This window comes from Pogoniulus pusillus, chromosome 41, assembly GCF_015220805.1.
Source record: "Pogoniulus pusillus isolate bPogPus1 chromosome 41, bPogPus1.pri, whole genome shotgun sequence".
Classification (NCBI taxonomy): Eukaryota; Metazoa; Chordata; class Aves; order Piciformes; family Lybiidae; genus Pogoniulus; species Pogoniulus pusillus.
The window spans coordinates 6623802-6646043 of record NC_087304.1 but is presented as its reverse complement, the minus strand read 5'-3'; the positions used below and the strand labels follow the sequence as shown (position 1 = coordinate 6646043).

General features: G+C 67.5%; 2 protein-coding genes across 3 annotated transcripts; one reads left to right on the top strand and one right to left on the bottom strand.

The window, feature by feature from the left end:
* The first annotated feature begins 1337 nt into the window (after positions 1 to 1337).
* Positions 1338 to 3882, top strand: LOC135192055 (granzyme M-like). Its single transcript, XM_064174877.1, is given in 7 exon segments — positions 1338 to 1684; positions 1785 to 1842; positions 2135 to 2165; positions 2168 to 2269; positions 2272 to 2387; positions 2577 to 2765; positions 3862 to 3882. Coding segments are annotated over 7 exon segments (864 nt in total).
* On the bottom strand, positions 2946 to 20721 carry APC2 (APC regulator of WNT signaling pathway 2). 2 transcript variants are annotated; one of them, XM_064175349.1, is made up of 15 exons: positions 20656 to 20721; positions 15557 to 15715; positions 15356 to 15446; positions 15095 to 15266; positions 14915 to 15023; positions 14694 to 14807; positions 13903 to 13980; positions 12813 to 12905; positions 12310 to 12694; positions 11736 to 11831; positions 11461 to 11600; positions 11297 to 11374; positions 11089 to 11205; positions 10173 to 10387; positions 2946 to 10084 (listed from the first exon to the last, which is right to left on the bottom strand). In XM_064175349.1, exons 2-15 carry the CDS (start codon positions 15695 to 15697, stop codon positions 4666 to 4668), a joined length of 7248 nt encoding a protein of 2415 aa, XP_064031419.1. In that variant the 5' UTR covers positions 15698 to 15715; positions 20656 to 20721; the 3' UTR covers positions 2946 to 4665. The 2 variants fall into 2 exon arrangements, with proteins under 2 accessions (XP_064031419.1, XP_064031420.1); XM_064175350.1 differs by lacking the exon at positions 20656 to 20721 and adding an exon at positions 16497 to 16733.
* Between the last annotated feature and the right edge of the window lie 1521 nt (positions 20722 to 22242).

Here is a 22242-nt window from a genome sequence, read left to right as displayed (position 1 = left end):
CGCAGTCGGTGCCCGCTGCCCTGCTCCCCCCGCGGCTGGCATGTCCTCGGTGCCCTCCCCCTTCGCCTACGACTTCTCCATCTGGTACTGCCCCGAGGACGACCTCATCGCGTCCCGCATCGCGCAGCGCCTGCGGCGGGAGGGCTTCCGCGGCTACGCGGAGCACCGGGACCAGGCGGCCGGCACCCCCCGCGTCCGCGGCACCCTGCAGGCGCTGCAGACCAGCCGCGTCGCCATCCTGCTCCTCTCTGCCGCGGCCCTGCAGGACCCCTGGTGCCAGCGCGTCTGCCAGTGGGGCCTGGGCCGCGCCGTGGGCTGCGGTGGTGCCAGGCTGATCCCGGTCTGTGTGGGGGTGGGCAAGGCTCAGCTGCCTCCCTTCCTGCACCACCTCACCAGGCTCGACTACCAGGCTGAGTTCTTCTTCGACAGGCTCCTGGGCAGCCTCAGGAGGTCCTGCTTGGCTGTGGGCAAAGGCAGACCTGCCCCAGCTGCCAAAGCTAAGAGCTGAGGGCTCAGGGTGGCTTTGCCAGCCCCGTTTGGAGTCTGGGGGCTGCTGTTCCAGCCTGGTCACGGTCCAGGGCCTGGTTTTGCAGCCTCTTTGGGTGCTGGGGGCTGGAGATCAGTTCCCCAGCCTGTTCAGGACTCAGATCCTGGGTTTATCCAGCCCCTGTGGGGTCTAGGCTCTGGCTTCTCAGCCTGCTCAGGATGCAGCTCCTGGTTTCCCCAGCCTGTCTGGGCTCCAGCTCCTGCTTCTTTCAGCCTGTCTGGGCTCCAGCTCCTGCTTCTTTCAGCCTGTCTGGGCTCCAGCTCCTGCTTCTTTCAGCCTGTCTGGGCTCCAGCTCCTGCTTCTTTCAGCCTGTCTGGGCTCTAGGTCCTGATTTTCCAGCCTGGGTGGGGTCCTGGCTGTGATTTTCCAGCCCTTTTAGGAGCTGGGCTCTGGTTTTGCTGCCTGTTCAGGGGCCCAGGTCCAGGTTTTGAGCTCCTTTGGGTCCTGCTGCCCTCCCAGCCGTGGGGGCAGGAGCAGAGCTGTGCCACCCTGCGGCTGCCGGCGGTGGGAAGAGCTGAGCCAGCGCTGGGCTTTGTCTGCGGTGCCATTAAAAGCCTCCCCGCAGAGCTCAGGCTGCTCTCTTTTGTCCCTCCGCCCCACGCCGTGGTGCAGTCCAGGTGAAGCCCTGGGGTGCTCTGGGGAGGGTTTCCAGCCCTGGGTTACTTTGTGGCTGCCCCTTCCCCTTCCTGCCGCCCTCGGCAGGGGACTGTGCCCCTGTGCCACTCTGGGGTGCGAGGTGCCAACCCCCCCTGCCAGCACAGTGCCACTGCTGCTGGCACAGAGAGCAGGGATGGGGCTGGGGGACAGCCTGGGGCTGCTGCTGCTGCTGCTGCTGCTGCTGAGCCTCCCTTCGGGTGAGCACTGGGGGTGGGCTCGGGGTGCCTGGTGGCATCACTGCCCACGGGTGGGGGTGTGGGTGGAGCTGCTGGGAGCACAGGGAGGTGCTGCTTTGGGACCCGCCCCGAAGCCAGCAGGGCAGGGCTGGCTCCAGCCAGCTCTGGTCATGGGGGGACACGAGGCCAGGCCCCACTCCCGGCCCTACCTGGTGTCCCTCCAGTCTGGGGGGGTCCATGCCTGTGGGGGTGCCCTGCTGAGCCCACGCTGGGTGCTGACAGCTGCCCACTGCTTCCAGCGTGGGCACGGGGGGGAGCGAGTGGCTGAGGGGCCTGGTGGGGGCTCCAGCAGGCTGTGGCCAGCATCAGGCCCTCCCCAGCGGCCACCTTGTGCCACGGGGCAGGCAGGAGGCTGTTGGCACCGTGGTTGTGGGGCTGGAACACGACCTGCTCCTGCACAAGGTGGGTCTGGTGCCAGCTGCGGGGCAGGGTTTGCCGCGGGGCTGGAGGAGTGTGGCCACCAGCAGTGCCAGAGGGGGTGCCCAGGGAGGGGCTCGCAGCTGCTGGGTGCCACTTCCTCTGCACACCTCTGAGCGCTCTCGGGGCTCGGTGCCATCTCCCTGTGCCCCCCGCTGCTGTGCTAGCCCAGTGCCCCCCCCCCTCAGCTACCCACTCACCACCACGGGGTGCCCCCTGGCAGCCCCCCCACCATGCCGGGGGGGGTCTGACACTGTCCCCTCCCCCCTGCCTGCAGCTGGAGGGGGAGGTGAAGCTGAGCAGGACTCGAAGCTCATCAGGCTGCAGAGGCAGGAGCCGGCAGCGGGGGCGCGGTGCAGCCTGGCAGGCTGGGGGGTCCTCGGGCACGGGGGGCTCTCGCCCACGCTGCAGGAGCTGAGGCGGCGGTGCTGGATGCCAGGATGTGCAACAGCAGCCGCTTCTGGAGCGGCCACATCGCCCCCACCATGGTCTGCTTCCAGGGGCACCGCCGGGGCTCAGCCCCCTCCAAGGTGCGGAGCCAGGGGGGGCGGCCAAGGGACCGAGTGGCTGCAGAGCTCCATGCCCACCCGGAGCCAGCGTTCTCGGGGTGCGGGGGGTGCCAAGGAGGCTGTTCACCCCCGGCAGAGGAGCAGGACGCTCTGTGAGGGGGTCCATGCCCCCTTGCTGAGGGTCTGCTCCTCACTGCCGCCTCCGCCCAGGGTGACTCTGGGGGTCCCTCGGTGCGCGGGCAGCAGGCAGCCGTGGCTGGGGTCCTGCCCTTCGCCGGCAGGGGCTGCACCGACCCCTTCCGCCCGCCGGTGGCCACCTCGGCTGTGAGGCACAAGCAATGGATCCAGAGGATGCTGCGCTGGGCTGGGGCTCCCCCAGGGCTGGGAGATCAACCCAGGGTGGGCAGAGCCCGGGCTGGACAGACAGCCCAGGCAGACAGACGGACAGACAGCCCAGGCAGAGGGACAGACAGCCCAGGCAGAGGGACAGACAGCCCAGGCAGACAGCCCAGGCAGAGGGACAGACAGCCCAGACGGACAGACAGCCCAGGTGGAGGGACAGACAGCCCAGCCCAGCCCTTCTATGTACAGAGGTTGGCTTTAATTGTTAACACTGTCCAGAGTCCTGGGAAAAGAACATCCTTGGTACATAGATACAGAGGAGGGGGTCACAGGGCACCCCAGGAGCCGGTGGCACTGTGGGCAGAGGAAGGGCTGATGCCAACAGGAAGCTGGGCAGGAGCAGGGCTGGTGCTGGGGCTTGCAGCCAAGGCCACGGCTGGCACCTGGGCGATGCTGTGTGGGGACTCCTGGCACGTCCTGTGCTTGGCAGTGGGGATGTGTAGTGGCCCCCAGGGGCTCTGTCCCCTCTTCTCAGGGTCACTGTGCCAGCCACCACCAGAGCCAAGGTGCCCAGTGTGTACCCTCCCCCCCCCCAAGGCCTTGGTGCACATCCCTGGGGGCCCCCACCCATGTCCCCACAGCCCTGGTGTCCTCCTAACCTCAGTTTGTACCCCCACAGCCCTGGTGCCACTCTCCAGAGCCCCTTGCTATGTCCCCACACCCCCCCGTGGGTATCCCCATGGCTCCATCACCCCACACCTGTCCCTGCAGCCCCCCCCAGGGGCTTCACCCCACAGGTCCTCCCCATCCATACCCTGGGGTGGGCAAACTGGGAGGGAAGCAAGAGGTTGGGGGAGCACAGAGTGGGGGGGTTGGGGAGTACCTGGATGGTGGGGGGGGTCCCTGCACAACCCACCCCACCCCCCCTCCATCCCATGGCAGCAGGAGGCTGTCCCCAGGGCTTTGGGGCTGCAGCCCCCCCCGCTCGTGGCTGCAATCCAGTCCTGAGTGGATTTGTGTCCACAGCTGCCAACCAGGTCAGGGCTCTCCCACCCGGGGGGGGGGGGGCTGCAGATGAGGGTGAGGGGTCCCAGACCCTTCTCCAGGGGTTGGGCACCCCCAGTGCCATCTCAGCACCGTGCCCCCCTCCCAGGGCAGCTCCCTGGCCCAGTGACAGGACCCTGTGAGCAGCCACCCAGGATGAGTCCTGCAAGCCCCCAGCTGGGCACCGCTGAGCCCCTACCCTGCTTCTCCAGTGCCACTTCCACCCAGCACCAGCTTGTGCCAGTGCAGGCACCACGGCTGTGAGTCACCCACCAGCAGCCAGCCACAGGCCTTAATGAGGAGCCTCCAGCAGCACAAATCGGGGGGTCCTGACCCCCACATGCCCACGGCCTTGCTCTTTGCCCTCAGGAAGCTTCTCCCTGCACTGCTCCAGCCCTTCCCTCCCCCCCTGCTAATAGATGAGCTGGGATTAGTGAAGAGCTGAGTGCTGGTGCCAGGACAAGCTGAAGCATGGGGCAGAGACCTGGCACTGGGGTGCAGCATGACAGCTCCCAGAGGGCAGGATCAGGCCCTGATCAGTGCTGGTTCAGCCTCTGCCTGGGTGAGCAGGATGGGGCGGGGGGGGGCATGGAGATACAAACTCCTCCCTTCAGAATGTCCCTCGTGGGGAAGGGTCGCCAAGACTCACTCCAGCTCAGGGCATCAGCCTCAGACCCCCCTCGACCCTCCTCTGCCCAGTCCTCGGCACTGGGAAGTGCAGTGCAGTGCAGTGCAGTGCAGTGCACCAGGACAGCGAGGCCCCAGCTGGGGCAGGCAGCGGCTGGGGGGTGACCTGCTGGTCCCCATCCCGTCCTGTGTCACTGTCCCCTGCCCCGGCACAGTCCTGGCCAGCTCCTGCGGGGCCGGAGGCGTTACGGAGCCCTCCAGCAGGAGCTTCGTCCGCGGCAGCTGCTCAAGCCTGGATCTTCTCCACCGCCGTGTCCGCCGGCAGCGCCATGGGGCTGGGCACGTAGTTGAAGGGGGGCACTCGGGCAGCTCTGCTCGGGGAGCTGTGCCGGCTGGCGGGGAAGGTCCCCGGGGGCGCCTCGTGGCCGAAGGAGATGGGCAGGGTGGCCTTGGCGGGGGCCAGAGCTTCGCCGTCGCAGGCAGCGCGGGGGTGGGGGGGTCCCTCCCGGGTCTCCAGCGTGGGAGAAGTGCTGGAGTTGGTCTTGGTGGTGGAGAAGTCCTCGGTCTGCACCACGGCGTCGCTGGTCTTCCTGGGGGTGCCGGGGCGCTCCTCCTCTTCCTCCTCCTCCTCACCGGTGCCCGCCAGCGGCAGGGCAGAGGAAGGCAGAGTGCTCTTGAGGATGTGGGGGATGTCCTCGTCCCGAATCCTCCGCCATGTGCCCTTCATCATCACCACCGGCGGCTTCTCCGGCTGCCCGTCGGGCACCGTCTCGGGCTGCCGCCGCTGCCGCTGCGCCGAAGCCTCGGAGCGGGCGGAGAGCACGGAGGAAGGGCTGCCGGTCCGCCGTGCCACGCTGATGTTGGGCGAGGACGAGTACCTCTTGAAGGGCTCCGGTGCAGCCGCGCCGGTCTTCACCGGCAGCCGGGACGGGCTCTCGGAGCTGGTTCTCCGCGGCGGCTTGGCCCCGGCGGAGGCTTTGCCGCCGGGCAGGGCTCTGGTGACGAGGGGCCGTGGGCTGGCGGCTGCTGGCTTGGCCGCCTTGAGCTCGTCGCAGCGGGAGGAGCAGAGGAAGACTGCCGGGAGGGTGGCTCTGCTGCGCTGCGGGGACGCGCGGCGAGGCAGCGAGGAGGCCGAAGGCTGCGCCGGGCCGAGCTCGGAGCGGTGCCGCAGCAGCAGGCTGGAGGACTCCTTGATGAAGGTGAGCTGGCGCAGGAAGCCCGAGCGGTCCGAGTCGCTGCCGCTGGAACGGGCGGAGGACATCCGCACCAGGTTCAGCCGCCCGCCCCCTGGCGCTCCCTGCCCGCTGCCCCGTGCCTTGCTGCCGTCCGCCTGCTCCTGCAGCACGGGCATGGTGCCCCGGCCTGGCAGCGCCTTCCTGCTGGGCTTCTGCATGAAGGGGATGCGGACAGGAGACTTCTGCGTCTTGGACTGCTTGGGGGCAGGGGACCTGGGGGCTGGGGCTCTGGCCGGGGGTCCCGGGGGTGAGGGTGAGCTGCCCACCCTGCCCACAGCCTGCTTGGTGGTCTGGGAGGGCGATGGCAGCTTCTTGGGAGCATGCTGGGAGGGGGTGGAGGTGCGGGAGGAGCCCGAGGAGGGGGGTCCTTTGCCGATGCGGGCGGGGGGCGTCGTGCTCCTCTTGGGCAGTGCCAGGTCCCCGCTTTCGGGGGGCTTGCCCAGCCGGTGCAGGCTCCGCGAGCGCTGCTGGCTCAGGGAGAGGTTCTTGGCTGGCGACGCCTCGGGCTTGGCCGCGGGGCTCTTCTTTGGGGTGCCCCTTGGGCTGGGGGCATCCTTGGCCAGGTTGGGCATGTAGATGACAGTCCTGCCACGGAAGACCACCGGCAGGTTGGGCACCGGCTTGGCGGGGGCTGGGCTCTGCTCTGCCCTGGTGCTCCCTCGGCCGGGAGGGCGAGCCCCCGGCGGCTCCTTCCTCTCTGGGCGGCTCTTGCTGCGCTCCCTCCTGGCTGCATCGCGGCTGCCCAGGCTGCTGGCTCGCTGCTTCTCCTGCCTGCCCAGGGACAGCTGCAGGGTGGAGCCCACCGAGAGCCCCGACATGAAGGAGAGGATGGAGTCGGACTCGGAGGAAGGCTCCCGTGAAAGCGAGGCAGCAGCCTGATGCAGCCAGGTGACGATGGAGTTGGCCCCCTCCTGGATGGCTTGCCACTCCACGCTGTCCAGGTCCGAGCCCCGCTCAGACTCGGCGTCCTCGGTGGGGCGATGCTTGGCCTCGGCCTTCCGCTCCCTCCCGCCAGCACTCGACGGCTTCTGCTTGCGCTCCGGCACCCTGCGGCGAGCCGAGGGCCGCCGGCGCTTGGGCATGGCCGAGCCGATGCACTTCTGCAGCAGGTCATCCTCCGAGTTGAGGCTGGGGGAGCTGGGGGAGCCTCCCTTCCCCAGTGACACCGTGGCTGACCGCGGCCGCGGGGCTTTGCCGCAGGGCTGGCCCCGCTCCTTGCCGTCGGAGAGGTTGGCATCGCTCAGGGAGCTCATGGAGGAGCTGAGGGAGTAGCAGGGTGGAGTCTCGTCGGCGATGAGGTTGTTCTGTGGCTTTGTCTTCGCTGGCCGGGGGCCAGGCTCGGGCTCCCTCCGGGGGATGGAGCCACCCCAGCGCTCCCTCCCGGGTGCCCTGCCAGGCTGGGCTCTGCTGCCAGACCTTTCCCTGCCCACCTCGGGCAGCTCGTCTGAGTCCTGCTCGTAGAAGCAGTAGACGGCTTCCTCCGTCGGCGTGGTGTGGCACAGCGACTGGAAGGCCACCTCGTCCTCCTGGGGAGCATCCTTCCTTCCAGAGGCACCACTGGGCCTCCCCACCTCCAGCTCCAGGTTGGCTCCGCTCTTCGCGGGGGGCTGGCCCTGCTTTCTCTCCCCGCTTGGCCCGCGGCTGGACCCTGCTTTCCCCTTGCAGGCTGAGCTCAGCCGGGCGGGTGCCGAGCTGCCAGAGGCAGCTCTCCTGGCTGGGATGGTGCCAGCGCTGCCCGCCTCACGGTGCCCCTCAGACAGCCCGCGGGGGCGCTCGGCATCCTCGGCGGGCGGGTAGCGCAGGGTCTCGTCGCTCAGAGAGGCGGCGCTGGAGAAATTGCCCGGGGTGCCGTCGGCTGAGTCGGTGAAGGAGTCATCGTCCCTGAAGAGGTCGCGGGCGGCGGCGCGCAGGTGCTTGGGGACAGCGGCGTGGGCGTGGGCTGGCACCAGCATGTAGACAGGGACGTGCACCGGCTTCTTGGTCTGGGGGTGCAGCACCTGGCCGGAGAGCAGCGAGGTCTTCACCTTGCGGAAGCGAGAGGGCATGGCGGAGCTGATGCACTCCTTCAGGATCTCGATGTCGTCGTCGGACGGCGGCTCGGGGCGCTCGGCTCGCCGCCGGCCCTCCAGGTACCGCTCCTCCCGCCGCTCCTCCCGCTTCTCGTGGGCCGCGAAGTTGAGGCTGTTCTTCTCCGGGAAGGTGGGCATCAGCTTCAGCTCCACGTCCTTCTGCACGTAGTGCTCATGCAGGGGCAGGGCGCTCAGGCTGGAGGCGCAGGAGAAGTTCTCGTTGGGTTTCTCCACCGTGAAGTAGACCATGGAGTCCAGGTCCTGGGGCAGCTGGAAGCGCTCCTTGAAGTCAGTGATTTCCATGAACTTCTTGACGTTGTTCTCCCACTGGATGTTGAACTGGCTGGTCTCCTTCTCCGGCTGGCAGCCCAGCTCGAAGAGGGGCGTCTTGCTGCGGCTGGGCGGCATGGTCTGCCCGGGGCTGTCGGGCAGCTCGCTGGGACTGATGGTGCCGCTGATCATCTCGCTGCAGGGGTCGCTCTGGATGGAGCTGGCGATGGAAGGGCTCTCGAAGCTGCCCAGGGAGCTGACGGAGCTGCAGCGGCTCATCACCAGCGGTGTCTCCTGGATGTAGTTCTCCGAGGAGCTGGAGGGGGTAAGGTCCTCCTGCCGCGACGGCGATGACTCCCGCAGGAAGATCTTGTCCCGCTTCGGGAAGGGGATGGTGATGGGCTGGGAAATCCCTGCCAGCATGGCCGGATCGGGATCCGCTTTCTCCTTCTCCTGCCTCCCATCCTCATCTTCTGCATCCCCTTCCTCCATCTCCAGGATCTCCAGGGAGGAGTCACTGTCCAGGTCGTTCTCACTGTGGCTCTGCCCATCCAAAACATTGTCTGCTGAGGAGAGGGAGGAGAGGGAACTGCACCTGGAGAAGCAGATGGGAGTGTCCTCCACCGAGTACTTCTGCACCGACTCTTGCTCCGCCGTGGCTGGAGGGTGGGCAGGAAGCTTCTCGGGGATCTTGCTCAAGCTCTCAGCTGTCTGCAGCAGCGCAGGGGGGAGCCAGGCTTGCTTCTTGCCCAGCAGGGAGGGGTGGTGGCCGCTGCTCTTGGCCAGGCTCTCGAGCAGTGGGATGTGCTGGTAGGACGGGGAGAGTTTGATGGTGTGGACCTGGAGGTCAGCGGGGGGTTTGCTGCCGGTCTCCTTCTGCCGCTCGGGCTCCTTCTCCAGCGCCCTGGGGCTGGGGAAGGTCACTGTCTTCTTGGCCCGCTCGGGCACGCCTGGCTGCTCCAGCCTCTCCGGCTCGGCCGGGTCCCTGCCCTTGGGCACGGAGGGCTCCACCCGCTCCGCCTTGCCGCCCAGGATGCTCTTGAGGTCGAGCCGGCTCGGCCGCTTCTGGTACCGCTGCAGCTCGTCCCGGTAGTCGAGGAAGGCAGCCCTGGTGCAGGGCTTCATGTGCTCCTTGGTGCAGTAGCCGTCGCTGGTGCTGCCGCTGTTGAGGCTGTCGTTGGACAGGCTGGTGTAGGCTGTCTTCAGCCGCAGCAGGGTGTGCGCCCGGCTCAGGCTCTCCCGCTTGGCGAAGCCGCCGGCGTCCGACAGGCGGCAGGGCGAGCAGGACTGGGCGCGGGCCTCGTGTGCCTCCTCGGGGCCGTACTGCCAGTCCAGGCAGTGGTCCTCCGAGCTGAGGCTGAAGCTGTCGTCTGAGGACGTGTGCATGGTAGAGATGTCCTCCACCAGCTTGTCGATCTTGGCCACCGTGCTGGAGATCTTGTTGGCCAGCTTCTCGGCGGCCAGCGAGACGTCGTCCTCCGGCAGCGCTGGCTTCTTGGGCTCGCCCAGCTTGCTGCCGCCCTCCTTCTCCGGCTCCGGGCATCGCCTCTGCGCCAGTGCCCGCGGCAGGGCCTGCCCCTGCAGGAAGGAGGAGCTGAGGAACATGGAGAGGACGGAGGCGCTGGCCGTCTCCACGCCGGTGGAGATGTTGGGCACCTCATCGTCGTCGAAGCAGCCGGAGTCGGAGGCGTAGTCCTTCACCAGGCTCTCCATGTGCCGCGCCGGCTTCTTCATGCTCTGGCTCTTCAGGCTCTGCTTCTCCATGGTGTCAAAGGTCTCGGCCAGGTGCTTGGCATCCAGCTCGGCCTCCAGAGCCTTCTGCTTGCGCATGTAGAGCGAGGGCATGCAGGAGCCCGGCGAGACCACGGCGGCGTCCTTGTACTTGGGGGGGCGGTTGGTGAGGAGGTTGCGGAGCGCCGCGGCGCTGCCCATGGCGATCATCTTGTGCTTGGAGTGGATGAGGTTGCGCAGCATACTGACGGCCCCCAGGTCCCACAGCAGCTCCTGGTCGCGGGGGCTGCGGGCGGACAGGTTCCAGAGGGTGCCGCAGGCGTTGCTGACGATGGTGAGGCTGTGCGAGCGCAGGTGCTGCAGCAGCGTCTGCAGGCAGTTGTGGTCCCTCAGCACCTGCCTGCGGGACAAAAAGGGCGACCTGTGACCGCCGGGGCAGTGCCCGGAGCCCGCCCTCGGCGGCAGTGCCACCCTGGAGTGACCCTCACCTGTAGTCCTCGCGGGTGGCGACGAGGCTGGAGACGTTCCTGAGGATGCCCCCTCCGCTCTCGATGATGGCCAGCGAGTTGCTCTGGCACTTGTAGGTCAGGGTGCTGACCAGGAAGCCCAAGGCTCCCTCCACGGCACAGATGGCAGCTTTGTTCTCCGTGCTGTGCGCCGACAGGTTCCACAGCGCGCTCAGGACGCTCTTCAGCGTCGACTCCTGTGCCAGGGTGAGGGATACCCCCCCCCAAGCTCATCAGCCCCCACCGTGGAATTGTAGAGTGGGTTGGGTTGGAAGGGACTTGAAAGATTGTCCTGGGCTAACCCCACCCACACCTGTCCCCTGCCCTGTGCTAAGCTGAGCACCTCCAGGGAGGTGGTGGAGCACAGAAGCACCGAATGGGATCTAAGATCCCATTCGGTGCTTCTGTGCTCCACCACCTCCCTGGGCAAACCTCTGCCAGTCTCTCCCCACCCTCCTCTCCCCTCTCCCAGCTCAAAGCCATCGTCCCTCATCCTGTGCTCCACAACCTCCCTGGGCAAACCTGTGCAAGTCTCTCCCCAACCCTCCCTCTCAACAAGTTCTTCCTCCTCCTCCTCCTCTCCACTCTCACTCTCCCCTGGCACTCCCAGCCCTTGCCAAAAGTCCCTCCCCAGCTCTCTTGCAGCCCTTTCAGGTCCTGGAATGCTGCTCTGAGCTCTCCCTGGAGCCTTCCCCAGGCTGCACAGCACTCTCCTACTCAAGGACTTCCTCAGCTCCACTCTAACCCTGCTCTCCCTCAACTCCAAACCGTTCCCCCCTTGTCCTGTCTGTAAACACCCTCAGGAACAGTCCCTCTGAAGCCTTCCTGTAGGATCTCTCCCTCGTCCTAGCACCACAAGCTTCAGCCACCCTGGCACCCACCCTGCCCTGGGGCTCACCTTGCCGGCGTGCAGCGCACACCGCATCAGCCCGGCCACGCTGCCCACCTCCCGCAGCACCTTCTTGCTGTTGATGTCAGCTCGCCAGGAGAGGTTCCTCAGGATGCTGGAGACCACCTGGGAGGGCACAGCAGGGTGAGTGGGTGGGTGGGCACAGTGACCATCCCCTTGTTCCCCAGGGGAGCCCCCATGGAGCACCAGCACCCACCTGGTGCAGCTCCTCGCTGTCAGAGCCCAGCTGAGCCACGATGGCCTCCATGCAGCCCCGGCGGGAGCACAGCGTTGCCTGTGAGGAAGGTGATGGTGGTGAAAAGTGACACCACAGCCGCCGGGTCCCGTCCCCACCCGGCAGCTCCCCTGGCTCCGCCTCACCTTGTTGACCACGTCGCCGAAGGTGAGGTTGGTGAGGGCCATGCCCGCGTAGCGCCGCAGTGCCAGGTTCAGGGGGTCGTTGGTCATCTTGTGCATCTCATAGTCCACCTGCAGCAGCTCAGCCACCGCCTGCAGCCCTCCTGCGGGGTGGGACGGGACAGGACGGGGAGAGGGGACTCAGGTGAGCCCCTCCTGAGAGCTGCTGGCACAGCGGCAGGGAGGAGGGTGGGCAGGGCTGGCATAGCAGCAGGGTGGAGCCCTCATGCCAGACTCACCCAGCTCGTTCATGGCCCGCCGGTACTCCTCGTCAAAGGAGAGCTTCATGATGGCACAGGTGGCCTGGCAGATCTGGGGCTCGATGGGCACTGGTGCTGCAGAGAGGATCGTGGAGTTGTTGGTAAGGCTGGAAAAGACCTCTCAGACCACTGCCAGGGCACCAACGAACCCAGTCCTGAGGCATCTCCATGGCTCTGAAACCTCTCCAGGGATGGGGACTCCACCACCTGCCCTGAGCAGCCTGGGCCAGGTCTTAGCCCTCAAGGGGAAGAATTTGTTCCTCATGGCCAACCTAAAGCTCCCCATGGGCAACTTGAGGCCATTTCCTCTTGGTGTGGGGAGCAGAGCCCAACCCCCACCTGGCTGCAGCCTCCTCTCAGGGAGCTGCAGAGAGCAATGAGGTCTCCCTCAGCCTGCTCCAGGCTGAACGCCCCCAGCCCCATCAGCTGCTCCTCCCCAGCCCTGTTCGACAGACCCTGAGAAGTGTGGGGGGGGATCAGCCCCAGGTTCTGACGCCATCGCCACACCCTGCACACACACACACAGAGGCTGGCAGACTCTCTGCCCTCCTACCCGTGCCACCCTCAGGACCTCTGCCTGCATCCCTGCTCTGCATCTGCAGCCAGTCCCAGCAGGTCTCCGAGTAGGAGCGGATCTGCTCCAGCACATGCAGCACTCTCATCTCCTTCTTGGCCTGGCCCTCGTCGGGCTGGGAGAAGATGATGTTGTGCAGGGCAGCGTTGGCACGCATGCGGGCATCCTTGGCACCCGAGGGGCTCTCGGGGGGCCCTGGCTCGCCGTCGGAGTCGTGCAGGATCTGGACCAGCAGGGGCAGGCAGCCAGACTTGCGCATGGCCAAGCAGCTCTCCTGGGAGCTGGACATGGCCAGCAGCGTGCGGGACATATCCTCCTTGTCCCGCGTGGCCAGCATGGACAGCAGCCAGAAGACCACCTCCACCTGTGGCAGGGGGACAAGGGGGGGTTACATAATGCCACCTCCCCCTCCCAAAGCCCAGACACACAACCCTCTGCCACACCAAGGCCACCCCAGCTGGGCTTCGGCTTCCCTCCCTCACCTTGCTGCTGCCCAGGCTGCTGCCGCCCTCCTCGGGGTGGGTTGGGGGGTCCAGGCTGCCATCCCCTTCCATGCCAGGCACCTTCCCACAGAGCTGCAGAGGCAGGGGGCGGGTGGGGAGGGGTTGCAATGAGCTGCCCTTGCCCTCCCTACCCAGCCCCATCCCTCCTACCCAGCCCCATCCCTGCTCTTCAGGAACCTGCTGGTGCCATTAAACTGGGCAGCCTTTCCCAGCCGGTGTGATTGGCACTGCCATCAGTGCCAGGGCTGTATTTTAAGCTGAAATGGAGGCTGACTGGGGGAGGGGGGAGGCAGCCACAGCAACAGGCTCGGGAAAGGAGAAGTATGGATGAGGAGGGAGTGGGCAGCAGGGCTGGGGCTGAGCCCCACAGAGCTGCTTGTGTGGGCTGGAGATGGAGGGGGCAGTGTGGGCTGTGGGGGAGGCAGCAAGGCTGGGGGTGGTGGTGGGGCAGTGGTGGAGACAGGACTGTGGCAGGGCTATGACAGTAGTGGTGGCAGGACCACGGCAGTGGTAGGACCATGACTATGGCAGTGGCAGGACCATGGCAGTAGTGGTGGCAGGACCACGGCAGTGGCAGGACCATGACTATGGCAGTGGCAGGACCATGGCAGTAGTGATGGCAGGACTGTGGCAGTGGTAGGGCCATGGCAGTGGCAGTGACAGGACCATAGCAGTGGTGGTGGCAGGACTATGGCAGTGGCAGGGACAGGACTACAGCAGTGGCAGGGCTATGGAAGTGCAGGGGCAGGGCCACAGCAGTGGCAGGCACAGGACTAGGGCAGTGGCAGGGCCATGGCGGCGCCGGTGGCAGGGTGCCCGCCCTGGCAGCTCCCCTGGCCGGCAGATGCTGCCGGAGCCACCCCAGCGCCCGCCCGCTGTGCTCCATGGCCTACTTCTCGTCTCCATGGCAACTGCCCATTTCACGGTGCCCGAGCCACACAAAGCCCTGGCTGTCTGCTTGGGGACAGCACAGGGACAATGGCGGGGGGCGGGGGGGCAGGTTGTGGTGGGTCCCCTCCTCCAGCCTCCCCAGGCTCACCCCAGCCCCACCGAGCCCCATCCCTGCTACCTGCGGCTCCGGCTGCTGCACCTTGTCCTGCGCCTCCATCAGCTCCTTGTCGATCTGCTCCAGCCGGGAGGCACGGATCTGGGGGGGCAGGGCAGGTGTTGGCAAGAGATGAGCACTCTCCCTGTGCCTCCAGCACCCCCAGAGCCAGGCGTGAGGGTGCCAAGGCTCAGGGGGGCAGCTGGGTGCAGTGGGTCAGGGGTGGGTGTGAGGGTGCACGGAGGGGTGGTAAGAGGGCATGGAGCTGGCTGCAAGGGTGGCAAAAGCTGGGTGCAAGGGTGCCAGGAACTGAGTCTGAGAGTGCAAGGAGCTGGCTGCAAGAGTGCCAAGAGCTGAGTTTGAGGGTGCAAGGAGCTGGGTGCAGGAAGCTGCATTTTGGGGGTGCAAGGAGTTGGGTGCAAGGGTAAAGTGAGTTTGAGGGTGAAACAGGGTGGGGGCAAGAAGTTGAATTTGAGGGTTTGAGGAGCTGGGTACAAAGAGCTGAGTTTGAGGGTGCAGGGAGCTGGGCATCAGGGTGCAGGGAGCTGGGCATCAGGGTGCAGGGAGCTGGGCATCAGGGTGCAGGGAGCTGGGCATCAGGGAGCAGGGAGCTGGGCATCAGGGTGCAGGGAGAAGAGTGCAGGAAGCTGCATTTGTGGGTGCGAGGACCTGGGTGCGAGGGTGCAAAGGAGAAGAGTGCAGGAAGCTGCGTTTGAGGGTGCAGAGGGCTGGAGAGGACAGGACGGGGAGGGAAGGCAGCTCGGGCACCAGGGGTAGAGGCCGAGGAGGTGTGAGGAGGGCGGGGGGCAGCTGACCTGTGCCCGCTGCACCATCTCGTCGGCCGTGCCGAAGCGCTCCTCCATCAGCGAGCGGATGTGGTGCGCCTCGAACTGCAGCTGCTGCCGGATCAGATCCATCTGCATGGAGAACTGCAGGGAGGGCAGAGGCGGTTTGGAGGGAGCAGGCTCCTGCCTGCGCCCCCATATCTGCTGCCAGGGTGCTCCGCCCACCCCCCCGCGCCCCCTCCCCCGCTCACCGTCTCGACGTGGGGCAGCTCGTCCAGGCGCGTCGCCAGGCTCTGCAGCTGGGCATAGTACCAGACCTTCTCCTTCTCCTCCTTCTCGATCTCACCCAGCAAGAAGCACCTGGGAGGGAGAAACCTGTCAGCGTGGCCCCCCCAGCCCCCAGCCCCCAGCCAGCCCTCCCCGGCCGTCACCTCTCCCGGTCAAGCTCCTCCAGCATGCGGAGTGAGGCTCTGCCCAGGTCCCCGGCGCCATCCCGGTGGGGCACTGGTGCCGGCGCTGGGCTGTCCTCGGCACTGCGCCCAGCTCCAGCCACCTCCGGGGCGAACTTGAGGTTGTAGAGGCTGCTGATGTCCATCTGCAGGGCTGGGAACGGCGGCAGCGGTGTGAAGGTGGGCTCAGCGCAGGACACCCCCCCCCCTTCCACTCCCTCCCTCCCCCACCCTGGCACCCACCTTTCAGCTGGTCCAGGACCTCCGTCTGCCCCGAGGACACCATCACCCTCGCCTCCTGCTCCAGCTTGCCCTGGAGGTGCTTCAGGACCTCCTGAAAGAGGGGTGGAGATGTGGGAGGGTGGAAGAAGGGGGGAAGCAGCCGCCCCCCACCCTCCACGGGCAGGGTCCGTGTGTGTGACCCTCCCGGGGTCCGCTCAGCACCTTCATATCCGAGGTCTCATTCTCCAGCTTGGAGAGGTGGTTGGAGTTGTCCTCCAGCTCCCGCCGCAGGTGGCTGTTCTCCTTCTTCAGCGCCTCCACCTGCCGCACCAGTTGGTCGTACGAGGCGATGGAGCCAGACATCTTCACCCCCTCCAGCACCTGCAGGGGGGGCGTGTGGGGGAGCAGGTGGGCAGCACCCCAAGGTGCTCACCCCCACCCCCTCCCTACCGCGGCCGCAGCGCAGCGCAGGGGACTGCTCCCTGCGCCCCCGAAATTCGGGGCAGGTTACCCCAGCAAGAGCTGGTGCCCCCCCCCCCCCCGAGCCTCCCAGGAGGGGCAATGCCAGCATGGGGGGCGGCGTCCGGCCCTGGCATTCCCCCACCACCGCCTCCGACGCAGGCAGGCAGCCCCCAGCCCCCCCTGCCCCCCCTGCCTGGTTCCCACCCTCCGCAGCCTCTCAGCGCTGCGCTCCCCTCCCCCTTTGTCTTGCTTTTGTCTTCTGCTCCTCCGAACCACCTCCCGCTTCGCCTCCCCCCTCCAGCAGCAGCAGGGCCAGATCCAGTCCCCCCCTCCTCCCGCAGCACCCCCAGCCCCATTCTGCCCCACTCGCCCCCTCCCCAAACCCCTTTGTGCCTCTCAAACCAGCCCCCAGCTCCCCCCAAGCCTCCTTTGGTGCCGCAGTGCCCGCGGCCAAGTCTCGCACCCGCGGGGAGGGGGCACACGAGGCTGGCACACACGGCCGTGGGGCTGGGGGGGCGCAGGGACAGGGACCCCCTCACTGCCACCCAGGCAGCGCAGGCTGGGGGCTGAGAGCTGTCCCCGCGTCCCTCTGGCAGTGCCGGGAACGCAGTGGGTGTGCACGGGTGGGGGAGGTGCAGAGCAGAGAGGATGGGGGAGGGGGGAGGGGGGGTGTGGGGGTCTCTATCTCCCCCCTGCTCACCCCCTTCAGCGCTGGGCAGGATCGGGCCCGGGTCCCACCGCCTCCCGCTGCGGCGGCAGGGTCAGGGACAGCGGCAGCCTGGGGCAGGGCTGAGATCGATTCGGTGTCCCTGTCCTGTCCCCCTCCCCCCCGAAAGACCCTGCCCCATGGCAGCTGCCGGGCACCCTGGGACCCTACTGCCTCCCCCTGGGGGGGGCTCCCAGCAGGCGGTGGGGGGCACCCAGCACCCTCCCCAAGGCACAAGGAACCTCCTTCTCACCCCAGGAGCCATCCTGGCCCCCACCCCAAAGTGTTCTCTCATCCCTGACCCCACCCCCCGACTCCCGTCCTACCTCCCCCCCCCAATGCGCCTCCCCCTCCCCATCAGGTTTCCAAAGGGATACGAAGCCCCCGCGGTGCAAATCCCACCCCCTCCCCAAACTGCTGCCCAGGCAGCAGATAACCCCCCCGAGAGAGAAACAACTCCCTAGGGGCTGAAATAAGCCCCCGAGGGGTAAAATACCTCCCCAGGGGGCAACAGAACCCCCCCCCAGGGGGTGAAACGACCCCCCCCAAGGGGCAAAATACCCTCTCAGAGACCCTCCAGGAGACAAAGAACCCCCCCAAGGGGTGAAGGTGAGAGGTGGTGGAAGAGTGGAGGGTGTGGGGTGGGGGCTGGAGGAACAGGAGGTGGGATACAGGTCTGGGATGGGAGGTGGACAATGAGGGATGGGGGAGGGAGGATCTGGGAAGAGGGATGAAGGCTGTGGGGAAATGGATGCAGGATGAGGGAGCACAGGTGTGGGATGAGGGAGCAGGATCCGGGATGAGGGAGCAGGATGAGAGATGCAGGTTCAGGATGAGGGATGAGGAGTGCGGGATGAAGGAAGTGGGACTGTGGGCGTGGGGATGGGGGACGCAGGAGCTGGGGTTTAAGGATGATGGAGGTGGGATGAAGGAGAATGGATGCAGGATGAGGGAGAACGGCTGTGGGATGGAGGGAGTGGGACTGTGGGTGTGGGGTGCAGGAGCTGGGATGATGGATGTGGGATGAGGGTTGAGCATGGCCCCCCCCTTCACTCCCCCCCTCCCCCCATTGCTACAGCAATGTGACCCCTCCCCAACACCCCCCAAATACAGGCTTGGGGGGGGGGTCAGCACTGCAGGATGCAGTGGAGTGAGAATAAAGCTGAGGAGGGGGGGAGAGGGTCGCATGCCTGTGAGGGGACACATCCACACCCCCCCCCAGCCCCCCCCCCAGCCCTCTCAGAGCCAGGGTGAACACTTCCCCCCCCATTTCAATTGAGAATGGAGGCTGTGTGGGCCTCCTCCCTGGGGCTGCCCACTGGGTGCCCCCACCCTGAGCAGTGCCAGGGGTGCTCTGCCCCCCCCCCGGTGCTGTGTCACGCTGCAGCAGGCAGGGGCAGCCCAGGCAGTGCCTTGCACCAGCCCCACTGCACTGCGAGGGGGGGGGGGTATGAGAATAGGCACGAAGCTGCTGCCCCCCTCCCCGGGACCCTCCATGCCCACAGCTCTGCGGTGCCAGCTCTGCTTTGCAGGGGGTGGGAGGTAGAGAGGCTGGAAGAGCTTGGGGGGGTGGGGGAGGACGGGACGGGAGGGGCTGGGGGTGTCTGCTGCAGCCCCCTCAGCGGGCTGGTGGTCAGTCTAGGGGGGACCCCCACCCCCAGCCCAGGGTGGGGCTGCCAGTGCAGGGCTGGGGCACCCCACACTGCCAGCTGCCCCCAGCCCAGCTCCTGCCCTGCCTGGGGGAGACGGGGGGCGGGGGGCTGGGGGTTGATGGAGAGGGGAAGGGGGGGTCTGAGCCCCGGCCCCCCCCCCAGGTTCAGCGCTGGGGATCTGCAGCCTGTGGGGAGGGGCTGGGGCGGCACCGGCGAAGCGTCTAGACAGTGGGGAAGGGCGGGGGCAGGAGGCGGGAGGAGGGTGCCAGGGCTGCGGGAGGAGGGTGCCAGGGCTGCGGGAGGAGGGTGCCAGGGCTGCGGGAGGGGGCTCAGGGCTCAGGGGAGCTGAGTGAGGCTGCTGGAGGGGCCTGGGGCTGGCAGCGAGGTCCCAGCGGGGTGGATGCTGCAGCACAGCAGTGGATGGAGAAGTGTCTGCACTGCCCACTGCACCCACTGCACCCAGTGCCCACTGCACCCTTCACTCACTGCACCCACTGCACCCACGGTACCCATCACCCACTGCACCCAGTGACCACTGCACCCTTCACCCACGGTGCCCCTCGCCCACTGCCCCCTCCACCCACTGTGCCCACTGCCCACTGACTGCACTGCTCTGTCCTCCCCTGCACTGCCCAATCCACTGCATCAGCCTTTGGCACAGCCCCAGGCTGCCACCACCCCACACCACGCGGTGCCACCCGTGCCAGGGCCACCTTGGCTGCGGGGACCCTGGCACCCTTCAGCTCCCTCCAGCCTGGCAGCACCGGGAACGGCAGTGGGGAGAGGGAGGGGATTGGGGACAGGGATGGGCACAGGGATGGGCACAGGGAAGATAGGGATGGGGGCAGGGATGAAGTCAGGGATGGGAACAAGGATGGGGAGAGGGAGAAAAGGGATGGGGACAGGGAGGACAAGGATGAGGACAGGGATGGGGACAAGGACCATGCTCAGCCCCAGCACTGCATCCTCCTTCTCCTCCTCCTCCTCCATCAGAAGCCACATCTGAGCCCCCTGCCCTCCCCCCTGTCCCCCTACCCCCCGCCGGCTGCGGCTCCCGGAGCCCCCCGGGGACGTTAAACAAACACTCTGTTGTCACCAGCTCCTGCTGATCGACCCCGGGGGCCTCAGGGACCCCCGACCACAGCAAACCCCACCCGAGGGAGCTCCAGGTCGACCCCACACACAGACCCCCCCGGCCCCATCTCACACTGCTCCTGGGCAGCACATCGGGGGGCAAATTTGGGACCTACATGGCGGGGGGGGGGGAAGATGAGACTCGTATCCGACCCCCCCTGCAGGCCAGGCAGCAGCCGCAGCCCTCTCCTGGCCCCGACAAGGCTTTCCCACAGCCCCCCCCCGCCCCCGCCCTGTGTCATGGCCTCTGGCCAAACCTGGAGCCCTGGCAGGGACCTCTTGGGGTGACTGTTGGGGTCCTCTCTGCCCCCATCCAGCACAGAGGACCCCCCCCCCCCCCCCCCCCCGCCACAGAGGAACAAACCCCCAACCCCTCCCGGCCCAGCTCGCCCACCCCACTCGCACACCCGTGGGCACGGGGGGCAGGGATGGCACCGCTCTGTGCCCAGGCAGCACTCAGCTGGCACCCCGCATGCGGGGGGGGGGGGATGGGAATGTCCCTTCCCTGCCTGGGGACACAGCACTCTCACCGCTGGGGTCCCCCCCCAGCCCCCGGGTGGGGCTCGGAGGCTGCTTTAGAGGCTGAGGTTTTGGAGAGGCAGGTTCGGGTTTGGGGGCAGAGATTCTGGGGGGGTGGATGCAGATTTCGGGGACAGGGTTTTTTTTGGGGGGGGTCCAGCTCCGGGGCTCAGCCCCAATGCCAGCGGCGCCGGGGCCGAGGGTTTGGGATGAGGAGCACCAGGACCTCGCATCCGGGAAGGGGGGGGGGGAGGAGGAATGATTCCACCCCAGCAGGGACCCCCCCCCGCCTCTGACACAGCTGCCCCCCCATCGCCCAGCCCGCAGGGTGGGGATGAAGATGAGGATGGGGATGAAGATGAGGAATGAGGACGGTGATGAAGATGAGGACGGCCGATGCTGCCCCCCCGCCGCCGCCCGGGGTCTCCCCGGCATTGTCCAGCCTTTGTCCCCTCATCGAGGGCTAAATCCTGCCCGAATCCCACCCCCGGATCCCCTCCCGGGTCCCAGGATTCCTCCCCCCCACCGCCGGACCCCAAGGCTGGAGCCGCGCCCGCCGCACGACGGCGGATGGAGAGCCGGGGAGGGGGGACACGAACTGCCCCCTCCGACATCAAATCGCTGCCCCCAGCCGCACCCAGCCCCCGCACCCCCCCCCCCCCGCCCCGCTCCCCGCTCCCCCCCAGCCCGAGGTCAGGTCCTCCTCGCCCCCTCCCCCGCGGCGCAGCTCCGCTCTGGGTCTCCTCCACCCCCAAAGCCACCGAGACCCCCGGGGGGTGTCGAGGGGTGCTGGGGGGGTGCCCGGGGGGTGCTGTGGAGGTGCAGGGGGGGTGCAGGTGCGGCCGTACCTCATCCCCGGCGGCGGCGCAGAGCTGAGCGCGGAGCCGAGCGCGGCCCCGAGCAGCCGCATCCCGCCCCCGCCCCCCCCCCCCCCCCCGCTCGGCTCCGCCGCTCCCGGTTGGGATTTTCCAGCCCCGTTGCCGTTAGAGGGCGGCAGGGGGGGGGAAGACGACGGCACCTGCACCCCCCCCGCCCCCTCCCCCGGTATGTGCCTGGGGAGAGCAGACCCCCCCCTTCCCGCCCCCCACCCAGGTCAGTCTGTGGAGGGGTCTCCATTCCTCCCCACCCCGCACCGCTCGGCCGGGGGGGGTCACAGGATGTGCCACATGCCAATGCTCTGGGCACAGACCTGTGCCTGTGCCCCTCCCGGGGCCGCCACCGTGCCCGGGGCAATTAGGGGAGGGGCGGGAGGTAGTGACCTGCCCCAGTGCCACCTCCAGGGTGAATGGGGACCCCCCCCCCGCGACTGAGAGCAAGGAGCAGGGACACGACCAAAGGCCACAGCCAGCCTGGAGCCTGTTCCTGCTGCTGTGCCCCCCCCAGGCAGGTCACTGTCACCTGCTGCTGTGTGACCCCCCCAGGACCACTGCTGTCACAGCACTGGGACCACAGGGGCTTGGAGCCCTCCATAGAAGGGCAAAACTCCCCTGGGGGGCAGTGTGTGGGGGTGGTCTTCAGACACCCCAAGGCCTGGTGCCAGGCCCCAAGGTCCCTGAGCATGGCCCCTGCTGCCACCCTCCTTGCTGGCAGCGGCCTGGGAGGTACCAGGGTGCTGAGTCCAGTGGCTGCCAGTGCTGAGGTCTCACTGGGTGAAGGGCAGGCTGCTGGGAGCTGGTGCAACCAGGCTGGATGTGCCAGGGTGGTGGTGCCAGTGCTGTCAGTGCCAGGGTGGGGCTGCCTGTGCTGTCAGTGCCAGGGTGGTGCTGCCAGCACTGCACAGGAGCTGGAGGGCAGCTGTACCAGCAGCAGTGTATGCTGACAAATGCCCCCTCCAGTAACAGCTTTGCCCAGGACTCCTCAGAGCCAGAGCAGATGAGGAGACCATGGCAGGGGGGAGGAGGCAGCAGTGTCCCTGCCGACCCATGCCAGGCCCCAGCTCGGGTGCCAGGCGCTGCCCAGGTTCCCATGGGCTCAGCCCCAGGCCCTGGAGCAGCTCCTGCCCAGAGCAGATCATCCACTGAAGCCCTCTGGAATTCCCAGCTGAAGAGCAGAGCCCAGGCCTGGGGATCAGTCAGAGTGAAGCAGGCTGGAAGAGGCCTCTGGCATCATCGAGTCCAACCTAGCTGCCAACCCTGCTCTTGAACGACCCCTGGCACCAAGTGCCCCATGCAGCCTCCTCTGGAACACCCCCAGCCATGGGCACTGCACCACCTCCCTGGGCAGCCCATTCCAGTGCCAATCACTCTCTCTGACAACAACTTCCTCATCACATCCAGCCTGACCCTGCCCTGGCACAGCTTGAGCCTGGGTCCCCTTCTGTCCCTGGCTGCCTGGCAGCAGAGCCCAACCCCACCTGGCTACAGCCTCCCTGCAGGTGCTTGTAGACAGCAATGAGCTCTGCCCTGAGCCTGCTCTGTGCCAGGCTGCACCCCCCC

What these genes read in the sequence shown, in the direction of transcription:
- APC2 (XM_064175349.1), bottom strand. Translation starts at nt 15,697, where the DNA reads ATGTCTGGCTCCATCGCCTCGTACGACCAACTGGTGCGGCAGGTGGAG. An exon ending in GAGGAGCTTGACCGGGAGAG is followed by an intron (nt 15,024 to 15,094) that starts GTGACGGCCGGG and finishes TCTCCCTCCCAG; the next exon opens with GTGCTTCTTGCTGGGTGAGA. An exon ending in GCCACCCGCGAGGACTACAG is followed by an intron (nt 10,085 to 10,172) that starts GTGAGGGTCACT and finishes TTTGTCCCGCAG; the next exon opens with GCAGGTGCTGAGGGACCACA.